Source organism: Eleutherodactylus coqui, chromosome 13, assembly GCF_035609145.1.
Source record: "Eleutherodactylus coqui strain aEleCoq1 chromosome 13, aEleCoq1.hap1, whole genome shotgun sequence".
Classification (NCBI taxonomy): domain Eukaryota; kingdom Metazoa; phylum Chordata; class Amphibia; order Anura; family Eleutherodactylidae; genus Eleutherodactylus; species Eleutherodactylus coqui.
The window spans coordinates 63,400,969-63,424,491 of NC_089849.1; the positions used below are offsets into that span (position 1 = coordinate 63,400,969).

Here is a 23,523-nt window from a genome sequence, read left to right on the forward strand (position 1 = left end):
GCTGCAGACACCCTGCGACCTGTAGTGCTGGTTTGTTCTGGCTTCTCTCAGGTTCCTATTTATTTATTTATTTTTTTAAAATTTTCGCGCTCCTGCGCTAAGCCCCGCCCCCTCCGCTCCTGATGCAGATGCGATGACGTCATCGCGCTGGACACGTGACGTGGCGCCCCGCCCCCCGCCGTCGGAGGGCTTCCTAGAGCGCCGCGCTGTAACTTCTGCAGGGAGGACGAGGGGGACTGAGGCTCCCGCTTTGTACCCCCCATGGGCCGCCGCGGGAGGAACCTGGCCCGGGGGTTACCACCCCATGTGGCGTCCCGGGAGTCGTCTGGCTGGGAAGGGAGGACAGGCTGACCCACTGCTTTCCGATCCGCCTGTAAGTAATCCTGGCTGGCTTCTCCACCAGCCCCTCTCAGAGATCCTGCCTCCTGGCAGGACAGGAAGACACTGAGGAAAGTGGGGAAGGGGGGGAGCTTTTAACCTCTGTTTGTTCCTGTCCTATCAGGAGGAGGCAATCTCAATTGGTGCTGTCGTGGAGACGACTGGGGGAAAACAGGATTTTCATTCATTGGGGGAGACGACAATAATCCAGTTTAGGTTTCCTTAATTTCTTGTATCTTTTTTCCTTCGAGGCGGAGTTCTTTTCCCTTTTGTTGTAGCACATGGCGCCATTTCTGAGTTAGTGTTTTTTTTTTATTTTTATCATAGGTGATCGACCATGACCGGTGTTACACTATACCCATTTTGCTGCTCCTACAATTTGCATACAAACTGATAAGCCTGCCAGGATTAATACACATATCCACTGATTACAGTCATTAAAAGAAGCCTGATCCTTGGAGTTTTGACTGACACTTCTTGGCATCCAAGAATGGTTATTGATTACTAGACATGCTCTAAAGTCATGCCACTGCGCCAACTACAAGTCATGATGTGCAAAGTTCACCTGCTGTCCCCTGTAGGTCGGCAGGACACTGGCAGCTTACATGTCTGATGTGCAGTTGTAGGCTCGTTAGCACAAGTACATAACCTGCAGTGATGCAATATATACCCATTATCTGATTCCATCCCTTCACAAGCGATCTGGTAATGGAGCAGAGGGGAGTCACACTACTATAATCTAATAAGTAAATGTTCAACTTCATGTATATAGTAAGACTAGTTAGGAAATTATAGTAGCAGTGTTTCTGGTGGCGCAATGTACCTCACAGCTGTGCTACATGCATGTCACACATACAGCACTGCTACATACATTGTTTATCCCTGATCACAGGACAATGACGCTCATCCAGAGTGAATGACTTACATGCTCCGCCCCTAAACACGTCAGTGATGTCATCAAAGGTTCATCACCACCAGTGAGGGCGTTACATGCTCTGCCACTTATCACATGATTGTGAAGTCATCAAAGGTCCTGCATCTATGTGCAGATTACAGGCGGACTACAAACCCCCTGCGGCCTCAGTTGCTATAGAATACTAACAAACACCTAGCCAGACAGCAGCCATATGTGTACAGGACCTGTGATAATGTTACAGTCATGTGATCAGGGGCAGAGCATATAACTCCCTCACTAGGAATGAAGGACTTTTGATGACGGCACTGTCATGTGATCAGGGGCGGAGCATGTAAGTCACTCACAAACCCACACACGCACGGACAGGTTGTCATTAGTCATTTGATGTCACAAGTGGCTTACCTATAAGTCCTTTGGCTCGCACCCAAAACATCTGTCGTGGCTCCTGTGGCAAACGATGGAACATGTCAGGTGGGTTAATTGGTTTGATCTCAATGGGAATATCCTGAGCCAAGATCTTATTCAGGCCTAGTCTGTGCTTCTCCACCAGCGAGGGGTCCCTAAAGGAAGGGAACATTGAACCGCTTAGACTCCTCTAGTCACATCTGCATTTCACTTTCTGTTTTTAATGGATCGGTCTACAAACCCATTAATGGAATCAAAAACAGATGCAAAACTGAAAAAACACAAAACAAAAACAAGAAAAAGCAAACACAAAAATAACCGTAAGACTTGGTGCGTTTAGACGCAATGATCATTGTTCACAATCGAGTCAATGACCGTCGATGAATGAGAGTAGTGAGGTTCTCATTCCGTTTCAATCAGCATAAAAATCAGCGCCGGCTCGTTCACTTGTCGGGCGGGTTATACACTGATCGGTCAACGGTTCATGTAGGATTATAAAACACTGAACGATCATCAGCAAGAATTGGGCAGTCTAAAACCAACTGCCCAAGTGAGATCGAGCTGGTGATGACATCACCAGCCCGTACGCACGGGAAAACGAGAATCAGGAGATTCACACTGTCTAAAAGGGCCATAAGGTTTCCATTTCTTTGATGGATTCACCCAAAAATGGAAACATTCATACCATAAAAGGTATCTGTTGTATCAGATCTGGAAGAAATAGCGGATACAAACAAAAAAAAATAAAGATGGAAGGCTCCTGTCCTGTATAAAACCACCTGTGACTAAAAGAGGAAATTCTAACATCTAATCCAAGAGACAGGGAAAAAGAAAAGACAAAAAAATTGTGACTCACTTCAGGTACTTGTATATGAGTTCCTCCCGGGTGAGCAGCTCCTCAGGGGCGGGAACTGTCGGCATAGTGAACTGATGCTGTAGGGGGCTCTCCTGGCTGCGGTGGAAAGAAGCTTGACATGTGAGGATTGGAACTCCATGCTGTATTGCCTTCACAGACCGCACACTGAAGCTTCGCCCATCTCGTGTCCGGTCCACTTGGTACAACACTGGAATTTTGGGGTCTCCTAGTGGTGAACATAGTAAGTAGTGCTATTGGAAATGGAGGCAGGAAGCAATACAGTACAAGCGATCAAATAAATCGCAAGTTCAAGTCCCTTGCGGAAACTTAAAAAAAAAATTATTAAATAGTTCAAAAATCCCCCATTACCATAGTTTGATAGTTTCCACAATACACTGCAGTATGTGTAACAATAGTCTATTAGGCTCTGCCTGTGGCAGAGATTAATATACTGCAATACATGACAGTCCTGGGAAACTTCACTAGGTGAACCAATTGGCACCAAGCAATTGTGTTTATGTTGTGGAAAGGAGGGGGATAATGGGGCAACGATGGGGTTCCCGCTCTAGCTGGCTGCTTAGATTCGCTGTCAGCTTTAACAGCGGTAACTAAACAGTTAACTGCAGCAATCATAGCTATCCCCAAATGCTGCAGTTGCAGGAGGGTAACAGCTGTCAGAAACAACCGGCACCCACTTGGTACGGAGCGGGCTGGAATAGCATGAGAAACAAAATTTGGGAACTCTGGTTCAGCGGGTACACAGCAGGCATCATCAGGGGGCATCATTTAAGTACCCCTAGATAAAAGTGAGCCTCTATAAAACTACTATAAGACAAAATGACGAGGCCCAAGATGCTACATGAAGTTCCATCATATTAAATTAAGATACATGTTACCTGCTCGCACAAAGTAGCAGTGCAGAGAGTGGACGTGCTCGTCTTCAGTCACAGAGCTGGCGGCCGCCACGAGAGCCTGTCCGACTATCTGACCACCAAACAGTCTCTGTGTGCTGGGGACCCAGTGGTGAGAACCTCTGCAAAGCAACAGGACAAGAGATGAGAAGCAGTTTCTATCTTTGTCTCAGAACTCAGCCCGCTATTACTAGCACAATATAAATCCCGTCACCCTCGCCATATGTGAATTCAATGGGTACTCGCACTGTTTCAATATCATATGCGTTATATAGAGTGGAACAATATTTGCTGTTTATATGCCGTTCTAAAAAAAACTGAGATTATTATGCCTGATTACATAGCATGGCGCCACCTGGTGTTCACAATGTATAGCTACATGCAGGTCCCCCTAATGAGCTGAGAGCCGGTGGACACACATGCTAGCATCTTGATTTGCCCCAAAGTCACCCCTCTCGCCTCCTCTGACCTAGATGATGTAGTAGGCATCATTCATGCAGAGTTTTGTTCTCTGATGGCGGTCACCAGGTGAGATAAATATGTTATTTCAAAAGAAAGAACTTTTACGGACAGGGCAATACCAAATGTTTTTTTGTATAAATATATGAAAGAAGTGGGTTTTAAGTTTAACATTAATCATTTTTTTGTAGTAATTAAAACTAAAAACTTTATTTCACCTTTTTGCACCACACATGGCCGGTGTCTATGGTTGTTGATTACCGACACCAGATTGCAACGGCCACGATCAGAGTTCACACAGATCAAGGCTGTTAAACCCTTTAAATGTCATTATCAACCCTAACAGCGGCATTTAAATGCCCCGTTTTTTTAAGTAGCTCAGAAAAAAACTAAAACTAAAAAGCAAACTAAGCAAATTTGAGACCGTTGTAATCACACCAACCAACAGAATAACGTTATGTCAATTTTGCTGCAGTGTGTAGACTATAAAAACAAGAAAAAAAATTGTCTGCGTCCTTAAGGGTTAATGGGAAAACCCTCTTTTAAGTAAGCAAAGTCAATGTAACCAATATTGACAGGTAGCACCCACAGTGATCAGCGGCTGCTGGGGGCCGCTGCACGGAAACAAACTTTCTGCACTAGTTTCACTTGCACAATTCTCCCTCACTAACTCTAATAGACTCCAGCTGTCAGCAAACTACAACTCCCAGCATGCAGCGCGGCTTCCCGCAGCAGAACACACAGCGGTCACCCGGCAACGCAGACCGTCACCCCGCGCGTCACCTGTAAAGATCTTTGTCCAACGGCTCCAAGTTCAGCACGCTGGTGACCAGCACACTCCTCAAATCCTTCGTGCCTTCCTCTTCGGACTCTATCACATCCTCCGGCTGAAGGGAGGCCGCCATCTTTACAGTCACATGACGACCCTTGCCCGACAAACTCGGCCTCCATAACAGCGACCGGAAATGACGTAGCGCAGCTCTGCGAGGCTATTGGTCGAGTTCCGCCCGTAGTATCATCGCTCAGGCTGGCCGCTGATGTTACACTTCCGCTTTCTAAAGCAGGATATTAATGGCGACATCTGATTGGCTTATTCTCTGCACACGTGTCACGCGTTCTAAGTCGCTGATTGGGTGGCTTGGTAGTGACCCGTGTAAGCGTGTCTCTGAGTGGACAGTCGTTGTGGGCGGTGGCTCCGTCCTAGTATATAAATGTTGTTAAAGGGGATGTTAATGTAATATTAAACTTGGGTGGGGAAGCGCTGCTACTGGCAGTGCACGTGAGCTGCAGGGGAGACCAGTGTCAGTTCTCCTGCAGGAGGCTCCTCCAGCTATCATAGTGGCTCAAACTTCAACAAGGGGAAACCCACTGATGGCATCAAGGACCTCCCCCATGAATGAAGCCACCACCATGCATCAATGATAATCTTCTCCTTTAAATCAATAGGTTGAAGCCCGATCACAGCGATCACCATGCAGCGTGGCACCTGCTTCATGAACTACGAGGACTTCAAGGAATGCTTCAATGCCTACAAGAAGGAGACCAAGTCCAGCTACAGCATTCAGAGCAGCGTGTCCGTCCGGCACCATAACAGCAAGTTCGGCACAGATATACGTCCGGATATAATGTAAGGGGCCAGATGGGAGGGGTTGGTCTTTTTAGATGAGTCCTGGCAAAAAAAAGTAAACTCTTAGTTACTGGGAAAGTTGGGTGACTTGCTTGTGGGCACTGCTGTGCTGTCAAGAGTGCGCCGCTCACTCCTGGCGCACTGCATACAGATGTAGCCAAATGTAACTTGACTGACAACTTTCTTCAGCAAGTTATCGTAACCACGTGAGGATGCCCCCCCCCCCCAATGTTTTATTTTTGGTTTCTCCCACTTTCAAAAAATTTTTATTTTCTTTTGCCATCAGTGTAGCTGTATAGGGCCTCCCTCACCTCACACAGGCGTCTTTGTACAGCATACAGCGCTGCACTAAACGCTGTACAACGCTCCCATTCATTTCAATGGGGCTGCTCACACAAGCGTCAAAACGCAAGGTCTTCAACAGTGATGCACGTTCTGTCTTTGGCCGTTTTTAGCCCTGCGTTGCCCACTGAAATGAATGGGCGCTGCTGAAAACGTGGCATAACTTGGTACAACGTTTTTGATAGCGCTAAACGCCAGCGCTAGCTACATTACCTAAAAAAAAGAAAATCGATCCTCTCCTAGCTGGCACCATCAGGGTCCCTGCCTCTGCTCTACGGAGCTCCCGGCACTTGTCATTGCTGACAGAGCATCTTCTGCTAGTGATGGGGTTTGAAGAACCTGCCCTCCAGCAAGAGATTGCTCTGATTGGCTCAGACAGTGCTCGAGGAACCAATCAGAGCAATTCAATGAAATGATGCTGGTGCATCCAGCGCTGGCTGTGACTGGTGGAGCAGCTGACACTCAATCGCGCTCAGCCAATCAGAGCAATCTCTTGCTGGAGGCGGGGTCTTCAAACACAATTACTAGCAAAAGATCATCTGTTGGCGATGACAAGTACCGGAAGCTCCGGAGAGCAGCGGGAGGGACCCGGACAGCGCCAGCTAGGTGAGTATCATGTTTTGGGTTTTTTCAGCATCCTTGGCTTTTTTTTCCCTCTTGCAGGACGACCTGCGCTTCCGATTGGTACCATTTTGAAGCACATATGCTTGTAATTAAATTTTTCCGTGGAGAAATCGCAGTTCTGGAGTCGTGTAGGGTGTTTTTCTGGTTTTTTTTTTCCCCCAATGACTGCGTTCACTGTGCCAGTAAATATTGTGTTATTTTAATAGCACAAACGTCTGAACACTAATACCAGATATGTTTTGGTATTTTTTTTATTTTTTTTTTATGAATATAGGAAAATACCTTTTTTTAAAAAAATTTTATTGTAAAAAAAAAATAAAAAAATAAATTCACTTTTGTCTTGGCCCCATAGTTAAAGGGGTTGTCCCGCGAAAGCAAGTGGTGTTATACACTTCTGTATGGCCATATTAATGCACTTTGTAATGTACATTGTGCATTAATTATGAGCCATACAGAAGTTATTCACTTACCTGTTCCGTTGCTAGCGTCCTCGTCTCCATGGTGCCGTCTAATTTCAGCGTCTAATCGCCCGATTAGACGCGCTTGCGCAGTTCGGCCTTCTCCCTTCCGAATGGGGCCGCTCGTGCCGGAGAGCTGCTCCTTATAGCTCCGCCCCGTCACGTGTGCCGATTCCAGCCAATCAGGAGGCTGGAATCGGCAATGGAGCGCACAGAGCCCACGGTGCACCATGGGAGAAGACCCGCGGTGCATCGTGGGTGAAGATCCCGGCGGCCATCTTACTAAGGTAAGTAAGAAGTCGCGGGGATTCGGGTAAGTACTGGACGTTTTTTTTTTTTTACCCCTGCATCGGGTTTGTCTCGCGCCGAACGGGGGGGGCTATTGAAGAAAAAAAAAAAGTTTTGGCGCAGGACAACCCCTTTAAACTTGCTATCGTTTGATTGCTTATACCACATAGTGCAATATTCCAGTATTACACGAAGGCTGGCTGCACATGGGTGGATTTACATTGCGGTATCCGGAGGGGTACCCATCTCTGGATTCCGCAGCAAATGCCGCCCATAGCATGCTGTGGAAAAACGCGATTTCCTCTACACCAGCGGAAATCGTTTCCGATTTTTCTGCTCAAGTAGAAGAAATCGCAGCATGATGTGATTCTGTGCGGACGGCTTCCTTTGAAGTCAATGAAAGCCGTCCACCCTGCGACCCTTCCACAATCATCCTTGCGGGATCCGCATCATTGACTAGCGATGGCGCAGCAAATCAGTACTGCGCATGTCGGCCGGCACACCTGCATCACAGATTAGAAGACAGCGGACACATACACGCAGGTCGCCGGCCGAGCACAAGGTCAGATTCCGCTGCAGGACCCAACCCGGCGGTGTGCAGTCGGCCTAAATTGTATTTCTGCAGGCATTGTATTAAGACAGGTTACTGGCCTGTCCTAATAAATAAGGCCACTCTCACACACGTGCTTTTTACCGCGATTACTGCGGCGTTTTGAATGTCACGCTAATCGCAGTACAACGCTCCCATTAATTTCAACGGGGCCCCACAGACTGAAAGCGCAGATAAAAATTGCTGTAAAATCGCGATGTTTTACCGGCGCCGGGTGTGAGCATGGCCTAAAAATACAGGGCAGCCCTGGGGGCCTTCAGAGGGCAACCAAACGCCAACTCGCGATTTTGGCAGATGGCTTACAATGACCAAGCCCTGCATACCCGGGATGAAAATACACGTTCTGGGACGCTAATAGATTAAGATATGGAAAGCTATTGCAAGACCATCTCAACACAACAAGGTATTGAAAAGGCAAACGTTGGAGCAGAGGGCTTTTTTTTTTAACCGATCACTAAATGGGTTTGCAGATATTTTTATTAGCCGGGTGATGTGTATAAAAAAGGAGGAAAAAAAGATGACTCTTCTCTTAAAAGTTCTGGAAGCTCCCGCCGTGGTCATGTGTTGTATTTACATAACCGCTGCAACCAATCACTGACCTCAGTAGTCAACTGCCATTCATGCACACATGACCACTGAGGCCAGTGATTGGTTGTGTGAACACTGATGGCTGCAAGAGCTTCCAGGATTGGAGCAGCAGAGGCCAAAAATGTGTTACAGCAGTGAGACTTTTCAAAGAAGTCCCTCTGGTCTCCTGCCACTAGTGGCTATGTCCTCGCGCGCTGGTGATAGGACAGTACAATGTGATGCTACGTCTTGTAACCACTGCATCCATAGTGATGGTCCCTATAGAGGTCAGCAGGATGTACGGGGGCCAGCAGCTGGAAACCTAAGGTTTTAAGGGCATGTATATTGCAGGTGTGAATGAGGCAGCTTTATGGGATTTTACCGATGCCCCATCTCAGCCAATAAAAGGGGTGTCTGAGATTTTTTTCTAAATGTAGGTAATGTTACAAAAAACTGTTAAAAAATTAAATTGATTCCTCCCCATTAGACTTTGCAGCAAAGCGTTTGGTAGCTAAAGGAAACAAAACTACCACATGGGTAAAATCCCTAAAAAGTGTCTGGTCATTAAGGTACAAAACAGCTTGGCCCTTAAGGGGTTAAAGATGACTAGCATCGGCTTCTTCCATCTGGATATGGGAATGTCACCACTCCAGTCATGTAAACAATCATTGGCATCGGTGGTCTTATGCCGTACGCCACTGCAGCCATGTAAACCAAGCCGGTGGGAGGTCCGAAATAGTGGGAAATTTTTTTAACACTTCCTACTTTTTTAGAAGAGAAACTTCTCAGACACCCTTTATAAGCAAAACCAGGTTTTTAACCAGTGTATCCAGATGGAAGAAGCCGATACAAGTCATCTTTAACCCCTTAAGGGCCAAGCTGTTTTGTACCTTAAAGGGGTTGTCCTGCGATAGCAAGTGGGGTTCAGCACTTCTGTATGGCCATATTAATGCACTTTGTAATGTACATCGTGCATTAAATATGAGCCATACAGAAGTTATTCACTTACCTGCTCCGTTGCTAGCGTCCCCGTCGCCATGGTGCCGTCTAATTTCAGCGTCTAATCGCCCGATTAGACGCGCTTGCGCAGTCCGGTCTTCTCCGTGGTGAATGGGGCCGCTCGTGCCGGAGAGCTGGTCCTCGTAGCTCCGCCCCGTCACGTGTGCCGATTCCAGCCAATCAGGAGGCTGGAATCGGCAATGGACCGCACAGAGCCCACGGTGCACCATGGGAGAAGACCCGCGGGGAATCGTGGGTGAAGATCCCGGCGGCCATCTTGGTAAGGTAAGTAAGAAGTCGCCGCAGCGCGGGGATTCGGGTAAGTACTAAACCTTTTTTTTTTTTTAACCCATCCCTTGGGTTTGTCTCGCGCCGAACGGGGGGCCTATTGAATAAAAAAAAAACCGTTTCGGCGTGGGACAACCCCTTTAAGGACCAGACACTTTTTAGGGACTTTACCCATGTCGTAGTTTTGTTTCCTTTAGCTACCAAAATGTTTGCTGCATTTTTGTATTTTTCTGCAACATATATAGGGTGATTTTTTTATTTTTTTTTCATCTTTTTCACTCATTTTTTTTTCTCCATTTTTATTGGGGGTAAAGTGCTAAAAATAAAAATGTTTTAAGAGTTAGTTATTTTTTATTATTTAGTATACTTATGCTAAAATAAAGTACGGGAACAGGTTTCTCTGTTTTGGACGTTTTGATATATAATATGTATGGTTTTGGTTTACAGGGCACATACGGCAATGGTTTTGGTGGCGTCGGCTTTATTTTCTTATGTATATTGTATTCTGTAATTTTGTTTTAATTATGTAGGTAATTATATTTTTTTACTGTCCATGTCCCCCATGATGTCATGTAAGACCTCTGGTGGACAGTCACTTTTTTTTTTGACACTTTCCCACTGTAGTTGGGCCATTCATAGGAGCCCCAGTTACAAGGGAAAGCAATCACTGGAGTGACAGTCACTGGCAGAGCTGGCCAGGGTCTAGCATGACCCTGTAGCTCTGCTGTAGCAGGTAACCTCAGCGGTCACGTGACACTCCCCTTCTAGCTTCTGTATATTGGGTACTTTTTTTTAATTTGCTTTGTATTTATCTCTACTTTTCAGATTCACAGAAGTGAAATTCTGTTGCTCCAAGCTTCAAGTATCCAATGTTAAAAGAAAGCCCCAAGATGCTGTCTGTCCGGCCTATTTCTTTATACAGTATGATACGGACCTAGATCGTTTGGTGGTTAAAGAAGAATGTCTAACTCACATCCATTCGAAGGAGGCAAACCCAGCTCAAGCATCGTTTCTTCATCTAACTGAAATGGAAGAACACTCACCTGACTTGGAGGTCCCATTTAAGAAAATTTGCAGCAAAAGACTATCTCTGCCTATCCTGGAGGAAGATGACCAGGAGGAAATTCTGCAAGACCTCCCATCCCCAGACGAACCCCAGAGTAACTTGCCTTTAGAAATCGATATTGGTGAAGGCCATAGCCAATTTACTACTGTCCAAGACTCCAGCCCCGAGGGATTATCGGGAGAGGCCTTTTCACGCCTGGATGCTTTATTTAAAGACTTTCAAAGAGTAGATCATGGGTCAAAATTGTCATTAACCTTTGGAGCTCAAAATCAACTGCAGCATCTATGTTTTCAAACAAGCAACATGGGGAGCTGGTTCGTAAAGTTCCCAGAGAGCCTTCTGCTCAACAGGGTTTTCGGCAAACATGGGTACATTCTTTATGCTTTCCTAGTGGAAACCAAGGAACGCATGGCTAAAATAGTTCACTTTGCTTTTGTAAAAGAAGAGAATTCAAAGAACATCCTCAAAATGCTGGAAATGCTTAAAGACTTTAATCCCGAATGGCCAAAAGTAAAAGTTATCTATACTGATATATCTTTCGAGCAAAAGGATATTCTAAAAAAAGCCTTTCCATCCGTGCGAGTCTTACTTTCGGTGTATCACACGGTACGGCTTATTGAAAGGAAAATCAAAGGACCCCCTGACTTTATCCAATGGGTCCATAAATGGATTGGTGATGCAATTTATCAAACAACTCCTCAGAAGTTGAGCTTCTTGGCTGAGAAACTTGAACACAACTTGGACCAAGATCTGTATGCTAAACTTTGCCAAGACTGGTTTTCAAATGAGCTTCTGTGGTACATGCACGTAAAGAAGGGCATGCATTCGTGTAACACTTACATGGACAGCATAGGACTGATTGATGCAACCATCTCGAGTTGCCTTGCGAAGCAGAGCTCAATGGAAAACGCCATCAAAGAGTTTCTTAAATCTGGAAATAGCTTCAACAACAAAGGGCTAGACAAGGGAGGGTATCCAGGCTTTTCCAGAAACGCATCTAAAGCACAACCCAAAAACTCATCTAAACCACAATGCAAAATCGCATCTATCGCTCAACCCCAAAACGCTAAAAAGCTACGCCCTATTCTGCCTGCATTACTAGCCCCTCTATCTGCTCCAGAGGCCTCCTCTAAATCCACAAAGACGAAAGCCATCAGGCAATATAAGAAGACCGTTCTAAGCAATGGATTTATTCTCAGCCCTAAGTTGGGAACCTGGAGACCAATTAAGCTACCAAATAAAATGTTACTGTCCCTGAAAGAGTTCTGCAATGACCTTGGCTTTCAGTTGTGTTCAAAAGAATGGGAAGTAGTTCAGAGATCCACTCATCTGATCGGTGAGCAGAGTAACTTCACGACTGTGCAGATCCTAGAAGAGTCCCACAATGTGTCCTTAAGTGGCCATTCGTGTACTTGTCATTTTTACACGGACTATAAATTACCGTGTCGCCATATTTTGAGCATGCTTTATGTAAACAAAAGGCCGGTGGAAGAGAACATGGTCAGTCTCAGGTGGCGGAAGTCATATGTGAAACCCATATCAGACTCCAGGGTGTATGGTAAGGTCTTACACTATACTAAAAGTAAGGCTGAAACCATGGAAAGGATTGGCATGATCAAGAGTCTGACTAAGGAATTCTATAATCTCCTTATGCAGTGTGAAGGACCAGAAATGCAAGTCAGGATTTCTACGTTACAGATGATAGTTGATATGTGGCACGAAGACGCAAGTGGCGGGACACCATGTACAACACAAGAGACCGTGATTGATCCAGCAGAAGTTGACACGACTGAGCTCCCTTACCGATGGGTGAAGAAAGAGCCAACCGAAGATGAAAATGGTTTGGGCTTTGAGTTGTGTAGGTTGGACCCTGAACCACCCTTGAGTTGAAAATGAATTGTCCAGATCACAATTGGATATTTAGTGGACTCTAGCTTTCTATATCTGTACACTGCAGCTGTTACCGTAAAGCCACTGTCAAACTGTAGATGAGATGCCCATGAAGTTAAACTAGTGGCTATTAAGGTGGAAAGTTCTTGATTGATTAAAGGGATTGTCTACAGTTAGGAGTTTTTTGTTTTTTTTTCTCCACCCTCCCACTCGCTACATCTCTTGATCGGGAACAGCCCGTTTGAGGTTACTTTCACGCGTAGCAGATTTTGGTCCGAATCTGCACTATTTGGTTTTTGACTGCTCTGAAACTCATTTTGCGTTCTCAGTTGAAGAGGTGAAGGCTGCTTAAAATCTGTTTTTGTTTTTTTGTAATATGGAACCAGGTATGAATTTTGGTGTGGATTTTCTTCAGCGGAAAATTACCCATTTTGTGTGAAGAACCCGAACTGGTTTCCTTCACACACAGTTTTTATGTAGTAAAAAAAAGCCATGATTTTCATGTATTGTACAAGAATTTTTTATTTTTTTTTTAAGTTATGTCTTTTTCTTTTCAGACCCTTTTAACTTGCTTTTTCCATGAATTTTTCTAGTCCTATAGAAAGGCCTCTGAAAAGTGTTTAGTACCCTGTTGGCCAAAACTGCTATAGCTCTGGGAGAAAATGTAATCTACCACACGTATGTTTTAATGGCTAACAATACTAAAGGACATTGTTAAACGACAAGCCATGGAGACTTGAAAGCTCGTTTATCATTTGTTAGCCATTAAAGAGTATCTTATCTGCTTAGATCATTTTGTTTTGTTTTTGTTACTTTTGGCAAAAAAAATGCAATGCATGGAAAAAAGAAAATCCCCCAAAACGAGGTGGTTTTTAAAAATGAAAACTCAATGTAAAAACCACCCAAAAGGACTTTTCTGAGCCTTTCGATATTGATGGCTTACCTACTAGAGATGAGCGAGTATACTTGCCAAGGCTAACTACTCGAGCCATTAGTGCCTTAGCCGAGTATCCTCCCGCTCGTCTCTAAAGATTCGGGGGGCGGGGAGCTGCAGGGGAGATCGGGGAGGAATGGAGGGGAGATCTCTCCCCCCGCCCGCTCCCCCCTGCTCACCACTGCAACTCACCTGTCACCTGCGCCGGCCACCAAATCTTTAGAAACGATCCGGCAGATACTCGACTAAGGCACTACTCACTCGTATGCTCACTCATCTCTATTACCTACAGATTAATGTAGGGTGGAATTGCTGGCATTCCCACCAATCACCTGCTTGAAGGCACCCCAACATTCTGATGAGCAAGGCATCCCCTTCATGGTTTACCTAGAAAACCACTGTACGTTTTTAGTGGTTGGTCCTGATGATACAGCTCGGTCCCATTCCCCAAAAGGGGGCTAACAGTCAGCTTACTATACAAGACACTAAAAGAATGGCGCTGTGCCAGGTAAACAATGAAGGGGATGTGACGCTATAGCCGTCCAATCAGCTGATTGGTAGGGGTCTCGGTAATTGGGCTCTACCTATCTGATATTTATGACCCATCTTAAGAATAAGCTATCAATATCAAAGTCCTAAAAAATGCCTTTAATGGGGTTATCCTACCTTTTTAAAAATGAATGGCCTCCGGTAGCTGATCAGTGGGGGTCCACCGCTACTTGGCACTCCTCTTGATTAAAGGGTCTGTGGCACTCAAGTGTCACATCTCTATATTTTACATCTGAGCAGGAACCGGTCTCCCTTCAATCAGCTGATGGGTGGGGAATAATCCAGAACTGTGGCGGACTCCCATGATCAGATATTGATGGCCTATCTTGAGGTTAGGCCAACAGTTATAAAAGGTTGGATACCACCATTAACTATACATGGCTCTCCTCACAATGATGTTCCCAAATATCTGTTAGAAGCTAATCTGTCACCACCCTTATATTGTACTCTGAGGACAGCATAAAGTAGTGACAGGCACTCTGATTGCAGTGATATCTCACTTATGTTTACATTTAATCAGTAGCAGTACTCTGAGGACTACAGGAAGTAGTCCTTGATATTCATGAGCTGCAGACCAGTCTCACCCAACACACAGATGGCTGACCATACACAGTAATGAGCAGACAATGGTCCAGAAGATGGGGTGGGCTGGCTGGTCTACAGCTCATGAATATCAAGGACCTTTTCCACCATGTGCTGCTAATGACAACATGCAAATTTCTGACGACTACTTAACACAGACCTGTCTCCATAATTTGTGCAGCCTATTACAATGGGCTGACCTCAGATGCATACAGGTGGTGACCGATTCCCTTTAACAACCATTCAGTGCCCTTATTTAAAGTGCCTCCTGACCGAGGAGCATTAGGCTAGGGGCTATATGACTACGCTGGCCATGACGCAGGTCACATGGCTAAAAATCAACTGCATTCACATCTGTTGGGTTCCAATGCTAAGGGATACTGCAGTTTTTGGACAGGTGACCGACGTTGCAGCCAGAGGCGCTGTATAGCCCTGCCTTTATGGGTATTTCAAGTTTCAAAATGTCATTATTTAAATGCAACTAAGTTAGGTCACTTTGCTTTTTTCTTTACATGGTAAGGGTGCATTCAGACGACCGTATATTGGCTGGGTTTTCACGCCCAGCCAATATACGGCGTCTCTCTCTGCAGGGGGAGGAGGCTGCAAGAGCCGGGAGCAGTGCTCTGAGCTTCTCCACCCCCTCTCCGCCCCTCTGCACTAGCTGCAATGAGCGGAGGCGGGGCAGGGGTGGAGCTAAGCTCAGGGAATTGGCTCTGCCCCCGTCCCGCCTCTCCTCATTGAAAATAATGCAGGGGGGTGGAGAGGAGTCGTAGAGGGGTTGGGAGCTCAGAGCACTGCTCCCGGCTCTTCCAGCCTCCCCCCCCTGCAGAGAGGGACACCGTATATCGGCTGGGCGTGAAAACCCAGCCGATATACGGTCGTCTAAATGCAGCCTAACATACTGTGTAAGGCTGAAACAAGACATATGTTCATTTAGCTCAGCCTGTTATCCTGCAATGTAGAGCCAGAGAAATGTTTGGTTGCTTTTTAACCATGAGGTAGAAGCCAATTTTCCTAATTTTAAGGAAAAATTCCGTTTTGGCTCCAATCTGGCAGTCGGCGTAACTCTGTGGATCACAGACCCCTCTAAAGTAATCAGTGAATATAACATGTAGTATTATACCCAAGAAAGGCATCCAGGCCCTCTTAAACTGTTTTAGTGAGTTCACTATCACCACGTCCTCAGGCAGAGAGTTCCATAGTTTCACTGCTCTTACAGTAAAGAACCCCCTTTTATGTTGGTGTAGAAACATTGTTTCCTTGAGAGGATGCCCCCTTGTTAACGCCCATTTACAGGCAAAGAATCTTTCAAATGACTGAAGGATTGACAGTTTTAGAGATCGTTTTGCATAAAGTGCTAATGGACTTTATAATGTGCTAATACCATTAGCACTTAATAATTTTAATTTGCTTGTAAATGAGCCTCTGGGAGCTGTTTGCAGAGCTCAGCATGTGGTCTGAGCTCTGCACACAGCTCCTTTTTGTTCTCGCATGGGCTGTCTGCTGAATACAGTGTAATCTCCAACTTCCGTGCAGAACACAGCATGCGGGCCCTGTTATTTCTCTCCGGCTGAACGTTGGATTTGAAGCTTACCTTAAAGTCATTGTTGAGCCGAAAAGTAAACGATGGTAGCGTTTACACACAATGATTATCACTCATATGCCATCCTTTGAACAAATTTTGAGTGAGAATTGTTGCGTGTAAATGGGGCTTAAGTCATGGTCTCCTTTATATAGATAGATTGTGGGAGAGATCTCTGCATTGCCCTGATATATTTATACATAGTTATTAGCTCGCCCCTCAGACGTCTTTTAAAAAAAAACTAAATAACACCTACCTCTCTGGGTATTGTAGTCCGCCCATTCTATTTATTACTTTAGTTGCCCGTCTTTGAACCCGCTCAAGTTCTGTTATATGCCCTCTGAGTATCGGGGGCACAAAACTGTGTGCAATGTTCCATGTGTGGTCTGACCAATGACGTGTAAAGAGGAAGAACAATGTTCTCATCATGCGTCCCTAGACCTCTTTTGATGCACCCCATGATCCCATTTGCCTTGGCAGCAGCTGCCTGACACTGGTTTCTCCAGTTAAAGGAGTCATCAATTTAAAACAAAAACCTTTTTAAATGTGAATGAAGGTAATCCGAACCATTGCAAATTACGAGTGGAGGTTTCCTATAGTAGCCAACTGGGTTATAGAGAGCTGGAATGTGGTTACTATAGGCAACTTTTCTTTTTACCCCAATGTAACCCAAAATCGGTGCAATTACATAAAGCTGATTACTGCTACTTGTCTTCTATTTCTAGAAGGTTTCTACACAGACACAGAACAGGGGTTCTTTACTGTAAGAGCAGTGAGACTATGGAACTCTCTGCCTGAGGATGTGGTGATGCCAAACTTACTAAAACCGTTCAAGAGGGGCCTGGATGCCTTTTTTTGAGTGTAGTATTACATGTGATCGCCACTAGCCTACTTCAGAAGGGTCGGTGATCCAGGGATTATTCTGACTGCCAGATTTGGAGTCAGGAAGGTATTTTTTTCCCCTAAAATGAGGAAAATTGGCTCCTACTTCGTTTTTTTTTTTCTTCCTCTGGATCAACACTACAGGATAGGCTGAACTGGATGGGTATGTCTTTTTTTCCATCCTTCTATACTCTTACTATGTTATTTTATGTAAATTTAATTGAGAATTTGTTCGCCTCCTAGAAGTTTTTATCAAGAGATGTGCGTTTAACATGAACTACTGTAGTGAAATACTTGAAACAGTTGTGTACAGTTTGACATTTGTTGATGACAGGCTTTATGAAGTTCTTTTTTTTGTTCTACCTAAACGGGCTATTTCTTTTTTGAGATTTTCTATGGGCATCGATACGGGCAACATTCAGCTTGGAAGTGTATTTCCAGTGATGCCTACTGCTGGGCCTTGTGGTGCACCATTAAAATGGTATTTTTTATTAAGTTTTGTCTCATTCCTGTGGTGTTGCATATCATACTGCAAAGGAAGATTTCCCGTGCGGCTGCTTTCATACGAGTAGATCTTTACTCCATGTTTGATCTGTGTTTTGCAGACCAGAATACGGAGCTAATGAAAATGTTCTCTTATTTACATGGCCAAATATTTCATCGCAGTCTTTTAACCCTTTCCAATCCACTGTCTGAAGACATTTTGATTAAAGGCTGTACAGCTCTGATGTTGGAAGACGTCCGGCAGGGTATTCTTATTATATATTGCTGGTCGCTCTGTTGTCGGGGGCCTCTCCAGCATGTCCCATAGTGCAGTACTGGCTCAAGCCAGCAGATGGTGCCATTGTATAATGGCAGAAAGAGAGAGTCCCCTAAGAAACCCTGAATTCAAAATTGGATTGCAAAGGGTTAAAAACTGTGCGTGCTACTTTGTCTGTTTTTGCATTGATTAGTATTCTTTTTGATTTGGCAAATACAGATCCGTTTTTTTTTTTTAAACTGATTTTCCCGCACCATCACCTAGCGAGGACGCAGAATCCGTGGCTTTTCTGCAGACAGCTTCCTTTGACTTCAATGGAAGCCATCTGTGGAAAAATGGAGAATGCTGCAATTTTTTTTTCCTCTCCACTTGCAGAAACTGTAATTGGTTTCTCATAGCATGCTATGGGCGCTATTTGCTGCGGATGTCCGCTGCAGATTCCGCAGCCAATATACGGTCGTGGGCAGGAACCCTAACCTGTCTGTATCACGAACACAGTACAACACGCTTGTGTGAAACTGGACTAAAAGACAAATAGAAGCACTACCAAAATTATGCTAGGTCTTATTTTCAGGGTAGGTCTTATTTTGGGAGAAACGGGTAATGTTGAAATGCAGCAATGCTGAAAACAAGGCATATTGTAGCGGGGCAAGGTTTTCAGACTGCGGGTTCAGCCAGTGCAAAGCATCATGTCACAGACCGGGCAGTGCCAGCGTGGTAACCTTATATACACAGGTAACCAATACTGACACACAATCGACTTGTCTATGGCCACCTTCGCACGGGGCGCCATCGCTGTGGGGATTCTGCATTGGAAAACAAACGTGGAATTAGACTGGAATATCAGTGGCCAAAGCCATACCTAAATGGCGTGGTTTACCTATGTTTTTCCTGCAGATTTAACCCTTGTATGTCAAGGCTGCATTTACACGAGTGCCAATCTTGTGCGTTGTGAGCTGCACAAAACTTGTGCGAATATAAATTCCGTTCTTTTGAATGAAGTCACACGCAAAAATTCGCTGCATGTCCTATCTTTTTTAATTTTTTTTTTTTTTAGTGTCCCTCGGAACGCATCGCGCATTATTTCAATGGGACAGTCAAAGGCTGTGCGATGTGATGCAAACTTGCCAATCCTCCTAAGGCCGCCTTCACACTTGCCAGATTTTGATGTGGTTTTTGGCGTGGATCCTCAGCTGATTTGAAGTCTGCTGCGAATCTGCATCAATTCCACTATGTGTGTACCTTCAATGAAAACTTTTTGGCGCTCCACGGAGAGTTACTTCATCGCGTATTTTAGCAACAGAGGGTCCCAAATGGAACCTCCAACATGGATGTGAACAGACCCCTAAGTAATAGATCATTTTCTGAAGCCTCATTCCTTCTTAAAGGGGTGGTTCAGCAAAAGGAAGTAATCCTCTATCCCCATGCTAGGTGATAAGTGTCTGACAGCTGGGACATGGGTCATGTGAGAATAGGTCCCACTGAAGTGAATGTAGCAGTGGGGGGCATGTGATCACAGCTTCATTCATAGACTTTCAGGACTCCCTCACTGATTGGTGGGGTCCGAATGGTCAGATCTAGAGATGAGCAAACCTACTCGGCCACGCCCCTTTTTCACCCGAGCACCGCTATTTTCGAGTACTTATGTACTCGGGCGAAAAGATTCGGGGGGCGCCGTGGGTGAGTGGGGGGGGGGTTTGCAGCGGGGAGTGGGGGGGAGGGAGAGAGGGCTCCCCCCTGTTCCCCACTGCTACCCCCCGCTCCACCACGCCTCCCCCCCCCCCCCCCCCCTGGCACCCCCCAAATCTTTTCACCCGAGTACGGAAGTACTCGAAAATCGCGGTGCTCGATCGAGTAATTACTGGAAACGATTATACTCGCTCATCTCTAGTCAGATCCCCACCGATCAGATGGTTATCCTGATCTGAAAACTTTCTTGATGAACATAAAAGACCCACATCTTGAATGCCTTCACACCTGCGAGAAAATTGCATAGGCGCAGAATTGTGAAACCCATGCTTTTCAATGGAGTGAATCAGATCTGTGATGGTGCGAGATCTGTACATCGCTACATGCCCTATCTTTCTGCGTTTTTTTTGTTTGTTTTTTTTAAATGGCCTGTTTCCCTATGGAGCCTTCATTGTATCCTACGAACTTGCGATCCGTTTTTAACAATAGAAAGCCCTATTATCTTTTGCGCAAAAAAAACGCAAGCAGCAGTGATGTTTTTGCAAGAAAAAACATCGCTTATGCTCAGACATCTCATGAGCAAACTTGTGATATTGCCGCGATTTTCTCACAATCGCTAGTGTGAAGGAGCCCTTAAAGTGTGTGTTTTTTCTTTTTTTTGGAGTAGAAAAAAAAGTATGGGCAACACAATGACCTCCATTCCTAACCATTTAACCCATTTCATCCTGCCATCAATAGCAAATACTGCACATAATTAGGTGATAGGGAAAGGGGGTTCTCCCTGTCATCCATCAGCACCCCATGATGTGATTGTAGGGTGCAGATACCTAACCGAAGTCTCCGGATCTGCCGGGCATGCCAGCTTATTAGACCCTGCCAGAGGCTGAGCTGTCAAAAGTACAGCACACTGCATTACATAGTGCAGTGTAGTATACCAGCGATTAGAGGCCCGCATCCTCAATTCCTCCTGAGACAAAAAGTATGTGTTCGGTTTTTTTTTTAATTAAAAAAAATTGAAAAAACAATTTTTTTCCTACAAACCCCCATATAATGGAAAAATAAAAACAAACCTATTACGTAGAGCAGATTGTAATGGCTCATACTATTAAAAGATAATAATCATTATTTGTATAGCGCCAACATATTCCGCAGCGCTTACATAGACAGGGGGGAATACAGAAAGACAAAAGTACAAACATTACAGAACCACGGTTACATAGTAATCAGTTGATGGAAACAATAGGGGTGCGGGTCCTGCTCCAACGAGCTTACATACTACAAGTAATGGGGTGATACAGAAGGTAAAATGGCTGGAGATGTGCACGGTATGGGGAAGGGGAGAGTGGGGGGTGATATACACATAGACAATGGTCAGATATTAGGCCATATCGGTATGACTGTAGGGGGCAATTGATGATGTCTAGCGGGGATTGCAGTCAGTAGGTCAGGGAGCATGTTATCAGGCGGAGTACAGAGGGGTTTGGTTTAGGGAATGCGGTATGCCTCCCTGAAGAGCTGCGTTTTTAGAGCACGCCTGTTTTGTGAGTCCTGGATTGCCCGGATAGCATTTGCGTTCCAGAGGACAGGTGCTGCTCTGGAGAAGTCTTGGAGGCGGGAATGAGAGGTTCGAATTAAAGGGGTGTGCAGTTTAGTTTCGTTAGCAGAGCGGAGGGCGCGGGCTGGGTGATGGATTGAGATGATGAAAGCAATGTAGGGGGGCGCTGCACTGTGGAGGGCTTTGTGGATGAAGATTTTGAGTTTAAATTGTATTCTGAATTTGACAGGCAGAGGCATCCGAGTAGTGGCTGGACAGGAAGATGAGCCTGGCTGCCGCATTCAGGATGGATTGGAGAGGGTAGAGTCTGGTGCAGGGGAGGCCGATCAGCAGCGAGTTGCAATAATCGAGCCGGGAGTGGATGAGGGCAACAGTGAGCGTTTTTAGCGTTCCACAGTGAGAAAAGAGCGGATTCTTGCGATGTTCTTGAGGTGCAGCTGACATGTTCGGGCGAGAGATTGGATGTAGCGGGTAAAAGAGAGATCAGAGTCAAATATGACCCCAAGGCAGCGGGCATGTTGTCTAGGAGTTATGGTGGCGCCACACACTGAGATGGAGATGTCAGGAGGAGGTAGATTAGCAGATGGCGGAAACAGGAGTAGGTCAGTTTTAGAGAGGTTTAGTTTTAGGTAGAGAGAGGACATGGTGTTAGAGACAGCGGACAGACAGTCGGCAGCGTTCTGAAGGAATCGTGCTGAGATGTATAACTGGGTGTCATCAGCGTAGAGATGGTATTGGAGGACGAATCTGCAGATGGTTTGTCCAATGGGGATTGTGTAGATGGAGAAGAGAAGTGGGCCAAGGACCGAGCCCTGGGGGACCCCAACAGCAAGGGGAAGAGGAGGGGAGGTAGAGCCAGCAAAGGAGACGCTGAATGAGCAGTCAGATAGGTAGAAGGAGAACCAGGAGAGAGCAGTGTCCTTTAGGCCGATGGAGTGAAACATACTGAGGAGGAGTTTGTGGTCGACAGTGTCGAATGCTGTGGAGAGGTCGAGGAGGATCAGTAGGGAGTAGTCGCCCCTCGATTTGGCTGTCAGGAGGTTGTTATAACACCCTTGTAAGGGCAGTTTCTGTCAAGTGTTGGGGTCGGAAGCCAGACTGTAGGGGGCTGAAAAGAGAGTTCTCTGATAGAGAGCTTACAAGGTGGGGGTAAAGTAGGTGTTCCAATAGTTTGGAGATAAAGGGGAGATTAGAGATGGGTTATGGCCTTTACTTCACACTCTGGTGTGGAGGAAAAAACAACTCCCAAAAAGGCAATAAGTGATCAAAGTCACATTTACCCCAAAGTGATATGAACGGAAGCTACAGCTGGTCTCACATAAAGCAGCGCCCCCGAGAGGTCATTTGGCAAACAAAAATAATATGGGTTGTGGAAAGCAGCGATGCAAATATGATTGCGCCAAAGTCCTACAAAACACATACATTTGGTAATGATGTCATCATATTGGCTGCAGGCAGCGCTTTTTTTCCCAGCAAAACGAAAACGGTCATCTGAGCAGAAAGCGAATGGACGCCATTCTAGTCAATGGGGTCCATTTGGCCAGGGGATTCCCCTTTACTGCTCCCTGAACTGCGCTGGAAACCGGAACCCCCGATGCAGATGTGAAGCCGGCCTTATTCTGCATAGTAGCCTGAAAAAAAAAAAAAAAAAGAATGCCAAAATAGCTGTTTTTTGTTTGTCTTGCAAAAATGCAACAAATGATCAAAATGTTGCATTTAACCAAAAAGGGTCCCAATGGAAACTACAAAAATCAGCATTTCACCAAGCTCCGGTGCCGGAAAAATCAAAGTATATTACGGACCCCCAATGCGGCGCTACAAATACGAATATTTAAAAGTGTTTTTATTGTAGAAAAATAATAACACATTAAGAAAAACCTCCCTGCTGTCATCATAGTGACCATATATGACAATTAGGCCGTACCATCTTAAAGAGAAAAGCTTTTTTTTTTTCTATCCCCTCTCAAAAGAATCCTAAAAGTTAAACACTACATTATGTGTTCCCCAAAGTGGCGCCATCCTATGGCCATGTTGACAAAAAAATAAAAATTGTTATGGTTCTTCGAACTTCTTGCTCACAGGCCAGTCACTAAGGGGTTAATGTCTGGTCGTGCTGTTCTCAGCGTCACTGCCTGAGAACTCAAAAGGGGGCAGTGAAGGGGGCGGTGAATCAGCCAACCCAAACAACCAATCAGGTTGCTGGAATTGCTGAATAGGGCAGAAGTCTGGTGGAAAACGTTTACATGCACGCCGTACAGAGATTCTCCAACAAGCCCCGCCCCTCCACCAGCACGCCGCACGGTCAG

The 23,523-nt window shown here is 45.4% G+C and overlaps 2 protein-coding genes across 2 annotated transcripts in view; one reads left to right on the forward strand and one right to left on the reverse strand.

Moving 5' to 3' along the window:
* ACOT8 (acyl-CoA thioesterase 8) overlaps nucleotides 1-4,887 on the reverse strand; it is a 15,631-nt gene extending 10,744 nt beyond the window's left edge. The window contains exons 1-4 of the mRNA XM_066585871.1: nucleotides 4,709-4,887; nucleotides 3,452-3,588; nucleotides 2,556-2,781; nucleotides 1,697-1,854 (exon numbers count right to left, since the gene is read on the reverse strand). Coding sequence (XP_066441968.1) covers nucleotides 1,697-1,854; nucleotides 2,556-2,781; nucleotides 3,452-3,588; nucleotides 4,709-4,830 — 643 coding nt within the window. The 5' untranslated portion in view covers nucleotides 4,831-4,887. The remainder of the gene's footprint in view (nucleotides 1-1,696; nucleotides 1,855-2,555; nucleotides 2,782-3,451; nucleotides 3,589-4,708) is intronic.
* Nucleotides 4,888-5,086: 199 nt separating this feature from the next.
* On the forward strand, nucleotides 5,087-15,301 carry ZSWIM3 (zinc finger SWIM-type containing 3). The gene is made up of 2 exons (XM_066586043.1): nucleotides 5,087-5,552; nucleotides 10,554-15,301. The coding sequence occupies exons 1-2, from the start codon at nucleotides 5,398-5,400 to the stop codon at nucleotides 12,682-12,684; spliced, it is 2,286 nt and encodes a 761-aa protein (XP_066442140.1). The 5' UTR covers nucleotides 5,087-5,397; the 3' UTR covers nucleotides 12,685-15,301.
* The last annotated feature ends 8,222 nt before the right edge of the window (nucleotides 15,302-23,523 follow it).